The 14,270-nt window shown below is 39.6% G+C and overlaps 1 protein-coding gene across 1 annotated transcript in view; it reads right to left on the bottom strand.

Moving 5' to 3' along the window:
• The window catches only part of RNF212B (ring finger protein 212B), a 60,903-nt gene that overhangs the window by 9,735 nt on the left and 36,898 nt on the right, over positions 1-14,270 (bottom strand). The window contains exons 4-10 of the mRNA XM_007951189.2: positions 9,982-10,097; positions 8,410-8,470; positions 7,604-7,632; positions 6,228-6,274; positions 5,951-5,993; positions 5,724-5,784; positions 5,293-5,341 (exon numbers count right to left, since the gene is read on the bottom strand). Of these exons, the coding sequence (XP_007949380.2) occupies positions 5,293-5,341; positions 5,724-5,784; positions 5,951-5,993; positions 6,228-6,274; positions 7,604-7,632; positions 8,410-8,470; positions 9,982-10,097 (406 nt within the window). The remainder of the gene's footprint in view (positions 1-5,292; positions 5,342-5,723; positions 5,785-5,950; positions 5,994-6,227; positions 6,275-7,603; positions 7,633-8,409; positions 8,471-9,981; positions 10,098-14,270) is intronic.

Here is a 14,270-nt window from a genome sequence, read left to right as displayed (position 1 = left end):
GCAGAAGGCAGAGCTGAACCCCAAGGTTGAGGGGCTTTCACCCAGCCCCTAGAGCCTGGCACTTTGAACTTGGACTTAAAGCCTCCAAACTATAAGAGAATAAACTCCTGTTTGTTAATGCCATCCCACTGGTGGTATATTTCTGTCAGAGTGGCACTAGGTTACCAAAATAGTCAGTATAAATGTATTTTTTGTTTCTAATTTTTTTCTATTTAATTTTAAAGACAACTACATAAAGAAATAATTATAAATCTGTGTTGATGAACATACAGTTTTAAAGATGTAATTTGTATGACAATAACAGACAAAAGGGGAGAAAGAAAGCAGCTACATAGGCACAAAGTTTTTGTATACTACTGAAATTAAGGTGGTATTATTCAGAAATACAAGCTGGATTCAGAAGAGGATGTGAACAAGGGATATCAGTGCTGATGTCAGATGGATCTTGGCTGAAAGCAAAGAATACCAGAAAGATGTTTACTTGTGTTTTATAGACTATGCAAAGGCATTCGATTGTGTGGATCATAACAAATGATGGCTAACATTGAGAAGAACAGGAATTCCATAACACTTAATTGTGTTCATGAGGAACCTATACATAGACCAGGAGGCTGCTTGAACAGAGCAAGGGGATACTGCATGGTTTAAAATCAGGAAGGGAGTGCATCAGGGTTGTATCCTTTCACCATACTTATTCAATCTGTATGCTGAGCAAATAATCCGAGAAGCTGGACTGTATGAAGAAGAGCGTAGCATCAGGATTGGAGGAAGACTCATTAACAACCTGTGATATGCAGACTACACAACTTTGCTTCCTGAAAGTGAGGATGACTTGAAGCACTTACTGGTGAAGATTAAAGACTACAATATGCAGTATGGATTACATCTCAACATAAAGAAAATGAAAATACTCACAATAGGACCAATAAGCAGCATCATGATAAATGAGAAGATTGAAGTTGTCAAAGATTTTGTATTACTTGATTCCATAATCGACACCAATGGAAGCAGCAGTCAAGACATCAGATGACATATTGCACTGAGCAAATCTGCTGCAGAAGACCTGTTTAAAGTGCTGAAAGCAAGATATCTCTTTGAAGCTTAAGGTGTGCCTAACCCAAGCCATGGTATTTTTAATCGCCTATATGCATGTGAGGGGGCTCTGGTAGCATAGTGGCTAAGACACTTGCCTGCTAACCAGATGACTGGCGGTTCAAACCCACCAGCCACTCCTCGGAAGGAAGGTTGGGCAATCCTACTTCCGTAGTGATACTGCCTCGGAAACCCAAGGAGGGGTCGCTATGAGTCAGGTATGACTCGACAGCACATAACAACAACAACAACAACAACAAATATGCACGTGAAGGGAGCTGTGGTGGCATAGTGCCTAAGGCACTTGACTGCTAAGCAGAAGGTTGGTGGTTCAAACTCACCAGCCACTCCTCGGAAAGATTGGGCAATCTACTTCCAGAGAGATACCACCTCAGAAACTCAAGGAGAGGTAGCGATGAGTTGGAGACAATTCAATGGCACATAACAACAACAACATATATGCATGTGAAAGCTGGACAATGAATAATGAAGACCAAAGAAGAATTGATGCTTTTGAGTTGTGGTGTTGGTGAAAAATACTGAAAGTACCATGGACTGCCAGAAGAAATAACATATCTGTTGTGGAAGAAGTGCAGCCAGAATGCTTCTTGGAAGCGAGAATAGCCAGACTTGTCTCACCTACTTTGGTCATGCTGTCAGAAAGGACAATTCCCTGGAGAAAGATATCATGCCTGGTAAAGTGGAGGGTCAGTGAAAAAGGGGAAAGGCCTCAATGAGATGGACTGACATAGTGGCTACAATGATGGGCTCAGGTGTAGTAAGGATTGTGAGGCTGGCACAGGATTGGACAGTGTTTCATTCTGTTGTACACAGGGTCACTATGAGCCAGAGCTGACTCTTTGGCACCTAACAACAACAACAATCTGAACTACCAAGAAAATCAAACTCACTGCCGTTGAGCTGGATCCGACTCATAGCAACCGCTCCTTGGGTTTCTGAGATAGTATCACTATGGAAGTAGATTGCCTAACTTTCCTTCCAAGGAGTGGCTGGTGGGTGTGAACTGCCAACCTTCTGGTTAGCAGTCAAATGCTTTAGGCACTATGCCACCAGAGCTCCCACAATCTGAACTAGATGTTATAAAATTAAGATATTAATTGTAATCCCCAAGGAACCACTAAAAGAATCTTTAAAAAGTATAGTAAAAGAAATCACAAGGGAACTAAAATGGTACACTAGGAAAAATCTAACACAAAAGAAAGCAATAATGGAGAAACCGAGGAACAAAAAAGATATAAGGGATACAGAAAACAAATAACAAAATGGCAGGCTCCTTCCTTATCAGTAATTACATTAAATATAAATGTACTAAACTCACCGTTTAAAAAGCAGAAATAGGTGGAAAGAATAAAAAGCATTATCTGACAAGAAACTCCCTTTAGATTCAAAGACAAATAGATTGAAAGTAAAAAGACAGAAAAAGAAATTCCCTGCAAACAGTAAACGAAAGAGAGATGGTGGTTACTTATTATCTGTGGTATAGCGAATTACCTGGTATGGCTTTTCTAGCCATAAGTGTTTGTAAACTCTGTGGTGGAATTTGCTGTGAGCAACTGAGGAGCTTCTGATTGTAAATGTTATCAACCCTGGGTATTTCTGTTGAGCACAACACAAAGCAATGTTCTGGGAGGTTCCCACTCTCTCTCAGGTGCTTAGAATTCTGATGTTATAATTCATTGGTTTTTCCACTCTGCCAGGCTCAAAAGGAGGCCTCTTAGAGGCAGAACTCTCTCTCTGGCTGAGGAAGACGTGTTGCTGAGAAAGAGACATGCACTGCTGAGAAAGAGACACTGAGAGACAAGCACTGCTGAGAAAGAGACACCAAGAAACACGCATTGCTGGGAAAGAGACTGAGAGAGACTGTTGGGTGAGAGACTGTGGGCTGGGAGAGAGGCTGAACGTTGTTCCTGAACTTGAATTGTAGCCTGGTGCTTCCCTAATACACCCCATAATCTGTGAGTTCTGTGTGGACCCACTGCAGTGAATTATCGAACCTAGGAGAGAGGTGGTGGGTGCTTTGGGAGGAACGGTTGGTGAAAAGGCTGGAGGGAGGCAACATGTCTGGCCTTGCAGGAATAGGCTTTGGGTTACTGATGGTCATTCTGTCTTCCTCTTGTGGGGCTAGAGGAGGTCAGAAGATGTGGCCTCCTTGCCCTTTTAGCAATATCAGACAAAATAGATGTTAAGACAAAAATTGTTACTAGAGACAAAGAAGGACGTTACCTAATGTTAAAAGGGTCAATCCATCAAGACGGTATTAACATGGAAACCCTGAGACTATAGCCCTTAGATACACTTCAAACCTGGAAGTCAATCTACCCCTGGGGAGCACCTTTCTGTCAAACAACAAATAGGCCTACAAAGTAAACTATAACACCCTCAGATCAATCAATCATACAAGACCAAAAGGGCATCATTTATCATTTGCCCAAAAACAAAGTTCAGAAAGCAGGAAGAGACAGGAAAGAATGACAAATGGAAATAGGGAACCCAAAGAGGAAGAACAGAGTGCTGTTACACTGAGGAGACTGCAACTAATGTCATGAAACAAAATGTGTATAATTGATGGAATGTAAAACTAATGTGTTCTCTAAACTTCCATACAAACCACAATAAAATGTTCAAAAATAAATAAATGAGATGATGTATGTAAAGCAAAAAAAAAAAAAAAAGGGAAATATAAGCCTAAACAACAGAGCCCCCAAATACATGAAGCAAAAACTGACAAAAATGGAGAAATGGAGGGCAATTAAACAATAACAATAGGAGACTTTGATACTTTACTTTCAACAATGGACAGACTATGCAGAAGATTAGTAAATCTGAATAACACTAAATACCAACTAGACCTTACAGACATCTATTGAATATACTACCCAGTAATAACAGAATACATGTTCTTCTGAAGTGTATATACATGAAACATTCATTCTCCAGGATAGATCATATACGTTAGGCCATACATTTAAACAGACTGAAATCATACAAAGTATGTTTTCTAGCCACAATGGAACGAAATTTGAATCAATAACAGAAGAAAATTGGGAAATTCATATACATGTAGAAAGTAAACAACACACTATAAATTGCCAGTGGGTCAAAGAAGAAATCATAAGGGGCATTGGAAAACACTTTGGGACACATGAAAACAAGAACACAGTATACCAAAACTTATGGGATACAGTGAAAGTTTTAACAGCAAAATGTATAGCTGAAACATATATATTAAAAAAGAAAATCTCAAATCTATAACCTAGTCTTTCACCGTAAGAAGCTAGAAAAAGAAGAGTAAACTAAACCCAGAACTTAGCAGAAAGAAGGAAATAATACAGATTAGAGCAGAAATAAATGTAATAGAAAAGACAGAAACAATAGAGAAAATCAAAACGAAAAGTTAGTTTTTTGTAATGATCAAAAAGATTAACAAATCTTTTATTAGACCAATAATGAAAAAACGAGCTAAGACTCAAATTACTAAAATCAGGAATGAAAAAGGGGACATTACTACGAAACTTACGGAAATAAACTGTCTAGATTATCTACATTTTTCAAAGAGGTGAATATGGAGGAATTAGAGACTATTTGGTGAATTTAAAAAAAGGGGTAACCCAGAAAGATTTGGGAATTTCAAGTTTGCTTCTTGTGATAAAAGAAAAAAACGCCTAAGTATTCTCTTGGCACTGGCTAATGCCCCTTGAAAATAATAGTTAACAGCAATAGTTCCAAGGAGAAAGAGACAAGAAATTAAATGGATCTAAAGTATTTTTTCACTGGCGTACTTTTATGCTTAATACATATTGAAGAAGTCAGAATATCCTTCTGTTATAACACAACTGACATCTAGTTAACCTTCCTTTTAGACCCTAACTTCTACTGCCATCTTGTGGCACTGTTTAAAATTCAAGTCAATTATTTTAAATAAAAGTTATCCTCCCTTTCCTGACCAGAGGATTTTAATGACTTCCTAAGTGTTTCACTTTTCATTTTTCACTTATCAGTTTGAGAACAGAAATATCATTATTTTAAAAAGTATAACATATGCCTGGATACCTAGGTACTACTTACTGGAAAGAACAAAATGAAACAGCATTATATTATGCACAGAAAAACAGAATGTGTTTAAAATCTGCTGGTATCTGTACAGATTATGTTGGTTTCTGACACCTTTTTTTCTCTCACCAGTATAAGAGTCTCTGGGAGTGCTCCTTCCCTGAAGGCCTCTGACTCCCTGTTGGACAAATAATAAACATCAATTAATAAATATATCCCAACTCCCTGGCTTCCCATACTCCATACTTTTTCTCTAGATCTACACATTTAAGCATATGTTGTTCTCTCAATCAAAGAACATGCCAGTCTACACTTTACTATTTCCAAAACAAACATGGTAGATTAACACAGTCCTTGAATATTCCCATTGCTTTTACCCTTGTATGCAGTCTCCGTGTCAGCTTCCAATGTCAGGTCTCCATTGTGAAAATAAAATAGGGTCCAAGCAACAGCATCAGATAATTTATGCCCAAACCAATATAAGTTTAAGATTCCCAAACCTCTGCTTTCCTTTTGGATTAGAAACCTCAATCTGGAAAGATAAGGTGAATCTTACTTACTTGTCCCAAGCTACCAAAGCCAGCCACTCTATAAGGGATAGATTCCACTGAGGAGGACTGACTGTATTAAGGTGAAAAAAATAAAAACAAACAAACAAAAAGCAAACGTTAAACTTTTACATGGACGCAAAGTCCCTTCAGTTTCAGTCTCAGCCATATCTAGGTATTTCTTTCATTTCCCAACTTTGCCAACAGTGTTAATATTGTTGTACAGGCTTATTACTCACCTGACCACTTTGCTGCTATGCTGAGAACTGAGTCGTGGAGTAACTGAAAGAGAATAAACTGCAGAATGAAGAGTTGCCATCAATGGTACACCCTGCCTTGCCTGGTTAATCTCTGGGCCTGCCTTTGCAAGTGAGTATCTGGCTGTATAATGTTTTCATATCATACAAAGGATTAGGAAAATCACATTATGGTCTCTGAGAAGAAATCATATTCCACATGGAAAAAGGATATTTATTCACCTCACACAGACATTTAGGGGGAAAAATTGTTCCCTACCTGACTGTGATGGGGAGGTGATGCCCACTGGTCGAGGTGTGGTTGATCTTCAAGAAAAAATAAAAAAAGACAGAGGCAGCTCTTATCTTGCTAAGCAGAGTTAAGTACCACCTCACAGGATAAATCAAATCATTGTTTACAGAAATAAAAGCTTCCTTATCTAAATGCAAATTGCTTACTTTCACGTATCACCCCAAAATATGGAGACAAAGTTTCCATACGAGACCCATTCCCTTGGTGTCTTATCAATTATTTTCAAACTTACATATATCTGTTTATCCACCTGTTTCATATACCCACCAGCCCTCACCCCCTCTATTCTCTTATCAGTTATTTAGTGCCCACTGTGTCCTGAATCCTCGAGGTTACAAAGGTAACTAGAATAAGGTTCTTTGAGAGCATCTCACAGGCCAGAACAGGAGACTAAAAAAAAAAAAAGTAATCAAAGCAGTATTTAAGTGTTATAATATATAATATATGTATCGGGAGTTCTGGTGGTGTAGTGCCTAAGCCATCTGACTGCTAATCAGAAGGCTGACAATTCAAACCCACCAGCCACTCCTCATAAGGAAGGTCGGGCAATCTACTTCCATAGTGATACCACCCAGAAACCCAAGGAGGGGTCGCTATGAGTCAGATCTGACTCAATGGCAGTGAGGTTTTTTTTTTTTTTTTTGGTAATATATGTATCAGTGGTACAAAAGTATGAAATAACACTCTTGTAATTTTGTGAGGGCAAGGACCACGTCTCTTTTTATTTACCAATGCAGGGCGGCTGATATTAAAAATATTTAAGAACTGGTAGGGCAGAGGCATCAACCAATTAGAAAGGACAGGCAATGTACATCCAACACTTAATATGGTACCTGATAAACAGCAGGAACTTAACGAATATTTATTGAACGAATGAATGGAACACCTAAACCAAAACCAGTTGCTGTTGAGTTGATTCTGACTCACAGTGACCCCATGGGTGCAGAGTGGGAACTTCATAGGGTTTTCAAGGCTGTGATCTTTGGAAGCAGATCACTGGGCCTTTCTTCCAAGCCACTTCTGGGTCGGTTTGAACTGTCAACCTTTCAGTTAGTAGCTGAGCACTTAACCATTTGCATCACCCTGGGACTTCATACCTTTACATAAAGAAGTCTTCACAGAAGGACTGACATGCAAGTTGAATTTTGAAGGATGAATAAGATTTCATAATAGTGAGCATTACATTCAAGATTTCCCTTAAGCACTTCTTAATGAGTAACTCTTTCTCAGAGAAATGACAGATAAATTTATTAGTTTTCCCCATCACAGAGCCCACACAAGAGTTACAACCAGGAGTCAAGAACAACGGAAATTTTGTTAGAATGGGAGCTGATAAAACTGACCTGCTTCCTTGGTACCGACTTGGAGATTCCTGTAGGTGAGAGAATGGGAATGAAGGAAGCTGCAGATTAAGGGTCCTAATCACTGGGTCTCAGAGCCTTACTCAGTAGATAACTTAATCTGCAGTGCTCCCTTGTGTGGTTACTAAGATTCCCAATAAGAGCAAAAATAGCAGCAGTGTTGCCTTAGGAGATTATTAGCTTTGGGGAATGAAATTTTACTTAGTCTTCATAAAAACACATTGGGATTCCCTGTAAACTGATATATGTGAGGGAATACATAGTCTCTGGGGGGAGCTGAGGAGAAATGAAGAGGACAGGATTACCAATTACTAGAACAGTTAGTTACAGGAATGAGATCAATAGGGAAATTATACAAATACATAGAACATTCTTAGAAAAATGACTAGGAAATACAGTGCAAGGGAGAGGAAAGGTCCTGAGCTATCTTGGGGTTCTTGAAAAGAAATTTTAAGTTGCAACAGAGGTCTCTTCTATAAGATGGCTTCCCAACTGGTATGTCACGGTTCACTGATGTTCAAGAATGGCTTACAAGGACACTAAGATATTGACCCTATCAGTCCTCCAAAGTCTGCTGTGACCTCTCCATTTACCACAGTGTGCTTGTTCAAACGGTATCAGTTTCTATATGAGCCACAATGTGAAAAGGGTTGAGAAACACTTAACACAGTTGGTAGGACACAGGCATCAACCAATTAGAAAGGACAGGTATTGTACACCCAGTTAGCCAGGAAGATGGGAAAAGGAGTTGAGAAAATAATAGTAAAGGAAAATCTATTTTCATTCACCTTTAGAAAAGCTAGACACTTCTTTAGTTCTCCATTCTCCTTCTTTAAGATTGACAATTCTCTAGGCAAAAGATGGAAACAATCAGCTCCAGTAGGCCAGTTGGATTAAAAAACTGATTTGTATTATAAGCAGTCCTGGATTACAAGTGAGTACTATTCCTAAATCTGTTTTAAGTCTAATTCAGATGTAAGTCGGAACAGTTATGTACAGTTTGTATCTAACATCAGTTAGTCAAATGTTCATCTTAGTATGCACTTACTCCTCACTCACCAACTACCTCATTATCTGACATTTCACATTTACAAAAATAGTAAAAAATTTACTATCTATTTTGTGCATTGATGACATAGATCTGGCAGTAATGAATGCCAAGGCACAATGTGAGAGTAACACTGGCTGATGGTTAAGGTTATGTAACCTTGGCTAGTTCACGATTCTCAGTGGTAGTAGCAATTATGTAACGATACAGCTGTCCTCCATTTTGTGATCTGATGTGGTCATCCTCTATTTTCACATAATGCCAATTTTTCCATAACGACCTGGTCTTTGGAACCTAACTATGTTAAGTGAGGAGTGGGCATATACCTTTCTATGCACAAAAAACATTTAAAAAACACTTCCAGATACACTCTGATGGTGTAGTACCTAAGGCACTTGACTGCTAACCAGAAGGCTGGTGGTTCAAACCTTTTGGAAGGAAGACTGGGCAATCTATTTCCATAGTGACACTGCCTCAGAAACCCAAGGAGGGGTCGCTATGTGTCAGATCCAACTCGACAGCAGTAAGTTTGTTTTTTTGGATTTTTCCAGATACACTAAAAGATCTTTAACACAGTAACACTATTTTGATGCATGCTGCGAAGTAGCACCTGTTTGTTATTATGAACAGCTGTATGTACCTTGAATTTTTAATGTAACAGACTTTTATGGGGTAGGTTCATAACTACCAATTGTACTAAGTTGAACGTAATAACCCAAGGACTCCCTATATTATTATCAACATTTAGTGATCCTTACTGAAAGATCCTTGCCCCTATACAAGGTATTTTTATCAGAGATCTAGTGATTCAGGGAGACAATGGCAGGGTTCTGATGGTGAAAAGGATCAGGAAGACAAAATAAGAAGTTACATAGCCTAAGTTCAAGGGAGCTTGAATGGAATTGGAATTCCATTTCCTCTCCACACACATCTCTGCCTGCTGATGCCTGATAATTTCCATCAAGGATTACATCTTTTAGCTTAGACTTCCAAACGATTTCCTCCTAGAGGTAACATTTTAAATGTTATGTTTACTTTTTATAAGTGGGAATAAGCTATATCTGATTTCTCTGAAGAAGCAGTTTTGATGGTGGAAGCAGAGGACAAAAGCTATAAAGTAAGGAAGGCTCCTGAGGAAAGAAAGAGAAAAATAACTAGAGGTTGAGGGAACCAAAAATTCTTTCCCTTACTTTCCCAAGACAAACCCAAACACACATGGACTAATTTTCATGCTTTGTAAGCATAAGGAGGTAAGGCTTACAGTTTTTCTCTGAAAGAAAAACGTTATCTGGGGATTTGATTTGTCACTTACTTGTCCCGGCTGGCCACTGTTTGCTGGGCCTCCTGCACATCTGCTTCTAACTTTGTAATTCTATGCTTAAAAAATGCGATGAGGAGATCTGTTTGTTTCTTCTGGAAACTCCACACCTATTAGGGGAAAAAAGGCCTCTGACATACATCCACATAACTCCTTTTTCCTCACTTTTGGCATCAATTCATACTTAAATCATAGCTCATTTTTTCTGGAACATCTTCTCTAATTCTCAACTCCCCAAACGAGTGGAATTAGCATTTGGGAAAGCTGAATCTAGTCATTCCCAGGACACTGGCTTTCTAATATCTTAGTAAGAATTGTTCTGACATAGAATGGTCCTTTGAAAATGTAATCTTTCATTCTAAGCAAGAAGAGTGAGACCCAAAAAACAGTTTTTTTTTTTTCAAGTTCAGAAACAGTTCTGATCTAATTTATCTACTATTAGTTTGGAATGAGCTACTGTATTTCTAGCTACTACAGAATACCAGTAACTAAATAATTTACTTTCCCTACGACACTCACACCCAGAGTCACTTGCAAGCTGTTTATGCTGCTACAGTACAGAGTAAAGAGGCATGGAAAGGGATTACCTATTTCTGAGTTTTATTTCTGGGTATAGACAAATAACTTAATCTTTTGCCTCACTTTACCATTTGATATAATGATGTGCCTGTCAGGATAGCTGAAATGGGTCAAAAGTTAATATTTAGAAAGTGTTTTAGCTTTGTCAGGCTCTGCTTTTGAGTACACAGCAGTGTTTATGTCTCACCTGCTTCTTTCCTACTCAGGCTATAAATTTTTCATCTAAGAGTACCCTGGTACTCTTCTAATAAATTTTTTGTTTTCACCTAACTCAAATTGCTTTTGCCATCTCACCACGGAACTGTAACTTAAGAGTTTATGTAGTCCCTAGCCTCTTTCCTTTCTACTCAAAGGAAAACTAAACTAGTTCTAGATAGATAAGCCTTTATCTATCTTTTGTGAAAAAAAGACTCCCTAATTTCACAATATCTAAAGGTCTTACTATTTTTTACCTGTGTCTCTAAAAACCAAAAGCCAAACTCACTGTCGTCGAGTCAGATCCAACTCATAGCGACCCCTCCTTGGATTTGCGAGGTAGTAACACTACGGAAGTAGACTGCCCAACCTTCCTTCCAAGGAGTGGCTGGTGGATTTGAACTGCCAGCCTTCTGGTTAGCAGTCAAATGCCTTAGGCACTACACCACCAGAGCTCCCACCTATCTCTCAGGATAACCATATAGTTGATGAAAGGAAACATCTTTTTATAGAAGTATTCCAGCTACTAAACTAAGGTGCAACTGGCAGGTCTGGTGGCCTAAGGCATTTGATTGCTAACCAGAAGGCTAGTGGTTCAAACCCATCAGTCACTCCTTAAAAAGAAGATTGGGCAATCTACTTCCATAGAGATACCACCTTAGAAACCCAACTATCAATCTCTCCCCATCCAGAGCAAAGAAGAGTGAAGAAAATCAAAGACTCAACAAAATAATTAATTCCAAGGACCAATGGACCACGTGAACCCCTGCCTCCATTACCCTGAGACCAGAAGAACTAGATCGTACTTGGCTACCACTGCTGATCACTCTAAAAGGGATCACAATAGCACGTCCCAGACAGAGTGGGAGAAAATTGTGGAACAAAACTCAAAATCATAAAAAAGACCAGGCTTACTGGCCTGATAGAGACTAGTGGAACCCCTGAAACTTTGGCCTTTAGAAATACTTCAGGCCTGGAATTGAACTTACTCCCATGGCTCAACTTTCAGCCAAAGGATAGACAGACCTATAATGTGAACACTAATAGCAGGGAGGTATGCACTCATTGGAACTACACAAGATCAAATGGGCATTTGCCCAGGATGTAGGCAAACAGGAATATAGCCTAGACAAGGACAGACTTGGCTAAAGATAATCTTACATATGCACTTGTGCTACAAAATTATCCACACACCTTACAGAAGCAACAGAAGACAGGGTTGGAGTAATTTCTCAGAGACAACCAAATAAATACCTTGGGAAAAAGAATTACCAGGCCTGCAGGCTTGGGACCATAGTCTCGGGGGACATCGTGCTCGACTGGCATAACACAGTGCATAAAAATCTTGTTCTACAACCTACGTTGGTGAGTAGCAACTAGGTCTTAAAAGCTTTCAAACGGCCAGCTAAGATGAACAATTAGTTCCCTCTTGTCTGGAGCAAAAAAGAGTGAAGAAAATCAAAGTTATCTGGAAACAATTAATCCAAAGATAAGATGGACCTGAGACCAGAAGAACTAGATAGTGCCTGGCTACAAATGCCAACTGCTTGGAAAGGGATCAAAACTGGAGATCCTGGATAGAGTGGGAGGAAAAATGTGGAACAAAATTCAAAAACACAAAAATGACCAGAATTACTGGTCAGATAGAGACTAGTAGAATGCCCAAGACTATATGGCTCCAGTTTACCCTTCGGGCCTAGAAATGGGCTCACTTCCATGGATTGGCTCTCATCCCAACAGCAGAAAAATCTACATGCAGAACCCCTAACCCAGGGTGATGCACCCACCTACTCTAGGGAGATGCACCCCTTAAATCAATCAGCCATGAGACACCAGAGGAGCAGCATTCACATAGAGGAAAAGCTGGACAGATAGGAATGCACAGAAAAGAAGGGCACAGGGAAGGGGAAGTCACAGGGAGGAGAGGGGAGGAGAAATTTTTTATGGCTAGGGATGGTAATTAGCTGTGAAATCAAATGTGCAAGAACTGTTGAATGTAAAACAAATTTGCTTTGTAAATTTGTACCCAGAGCACAATTTTAAAAAAGGAGGGAATTTGCCCAGGGATAAAGCTAACAAGGCAGGAAGGGATAGGAAAGAAAGAAAAAAGGAATTGGTAAACACAAGGAGGAAGTAGGAAGAGTGTTGTGACACTGTAGGGATTGCAGTGAATGTCACAAAATAAGATGTGTATGAATTTTTGAATGGAAAATCATTTTCTCTGTAAACTTTCACCCAAATCACAATTTTCTAAAAAAGTATCCCAGCTAAAAGATGAAGAAAGAATGTGTTCTGGTTACCTAGTGCCGCTCTGACAGGAATACTCCACAAATGGGATGGCTTGAACAATAGGAGTTTATTCTTACAATCTGGAGGCTTTAAGTCCAAGTTCAAAGTGCCAGGCTCTGGGGCTGGGTGGAAGCCCTTCAGCCTTGGGCTTCAGCTCTGCCTCCAGTTCCGGGCCCACTGAAGCTAGAGGCGTTTCCTCACTCAGACAGCTACTGGCTGCTGAGGCTGAGAAGCCCAAGGTTGACAAATAAAATGGCACAGTCCCGATATTACCAGACCACATGGCAGGCCATTAATTTAAGTCCATTGTAAGTCCTGAGGTCGGCAGAGCATGGCAAGCTGCTGAACAATGACACGGCTACACGCAGGGTCCAAGCATGCCATAAGCTAATTATACCATTCCCAAAGCTGCTTCTTATATACGGGAAGCAGACCACATACCCAAAGCAGCTACTCAGCTGCTTGTGGTAGATCCCACCATGGAGTTGACTGCCAGTCTCATCATGGGGAATAACTACTACCAGCTGCCCAGCTACTCAACCAGGCCCAGCCAAGTTGACACACAAACATAACCACCAAAGAATGACAGAATTAGATTATCACCATTTTGCAACTCCTAATGAATTAATGGATGTATGAAAAGTTCATGAGTGGCTACCACCATACAAAACGAGAACAGAAGACCATTAACTGATGAAACATAACACTGAGAGTCTTGCCAAAAAAGCCCAAATGATTCTAATTAAGCCTAAATTTACCCATCAACTTACAGAAACGCAGAGGACAAGAGCATATTAAATGATTTCATGGGCATACCATGAATAAAATCCACACTGAACAATTCTCCAGGATAAAAGACTATTTTCTCCAACAATAATAAAAATAAAAGAGAAGTGAGCAGAAATGTATAGTTTAAAAGACATTTAAGAGACATAACAACCAACTAAAATATATACTCTTTGTTGTTGTTGTTGTTAAGTGCCGTCAAGCCATTTCTGACTCATAGCGACCCCATGCACAGCAGAACGAAACACTGCCCGGTCCTGCGCCAGCCCCACAATCCCTGCTATACTTGAGCCCATCATCGCAGCCACCGTATCAATCCAACTCCTTGAAGGCCTCCCCCTCTTTCGTCGACCCTCACCCTACCAAGCATGACATCCTTCTCCAGGGAATGGTCCCTTCTTACAACATGACCAAAATAGGTGAGACAAAGTCTG

The sequence above is a fragment of the Orycteropus afer genome, unplaced genomic scaffold, assembly GCF_000298275.1.
Source record: "Orycteropus afer afer isolate SDZICR_OR568_19922 unplaced genomic scaffold, OryAfe1.0 scaffold00292, whole genome shotgun sequence".
NCBI lineage: Eukaryota > Metazoa > Chordata > Mammalia > Tubulidentata > Orycteropodidae > Orycteropus > Orycteropus afer.
The sequence above is the reverse complement of the archived record's forward strand: the minus strand, read 5'-3'. Positions and strand labels throughout refer to the sequence as shown.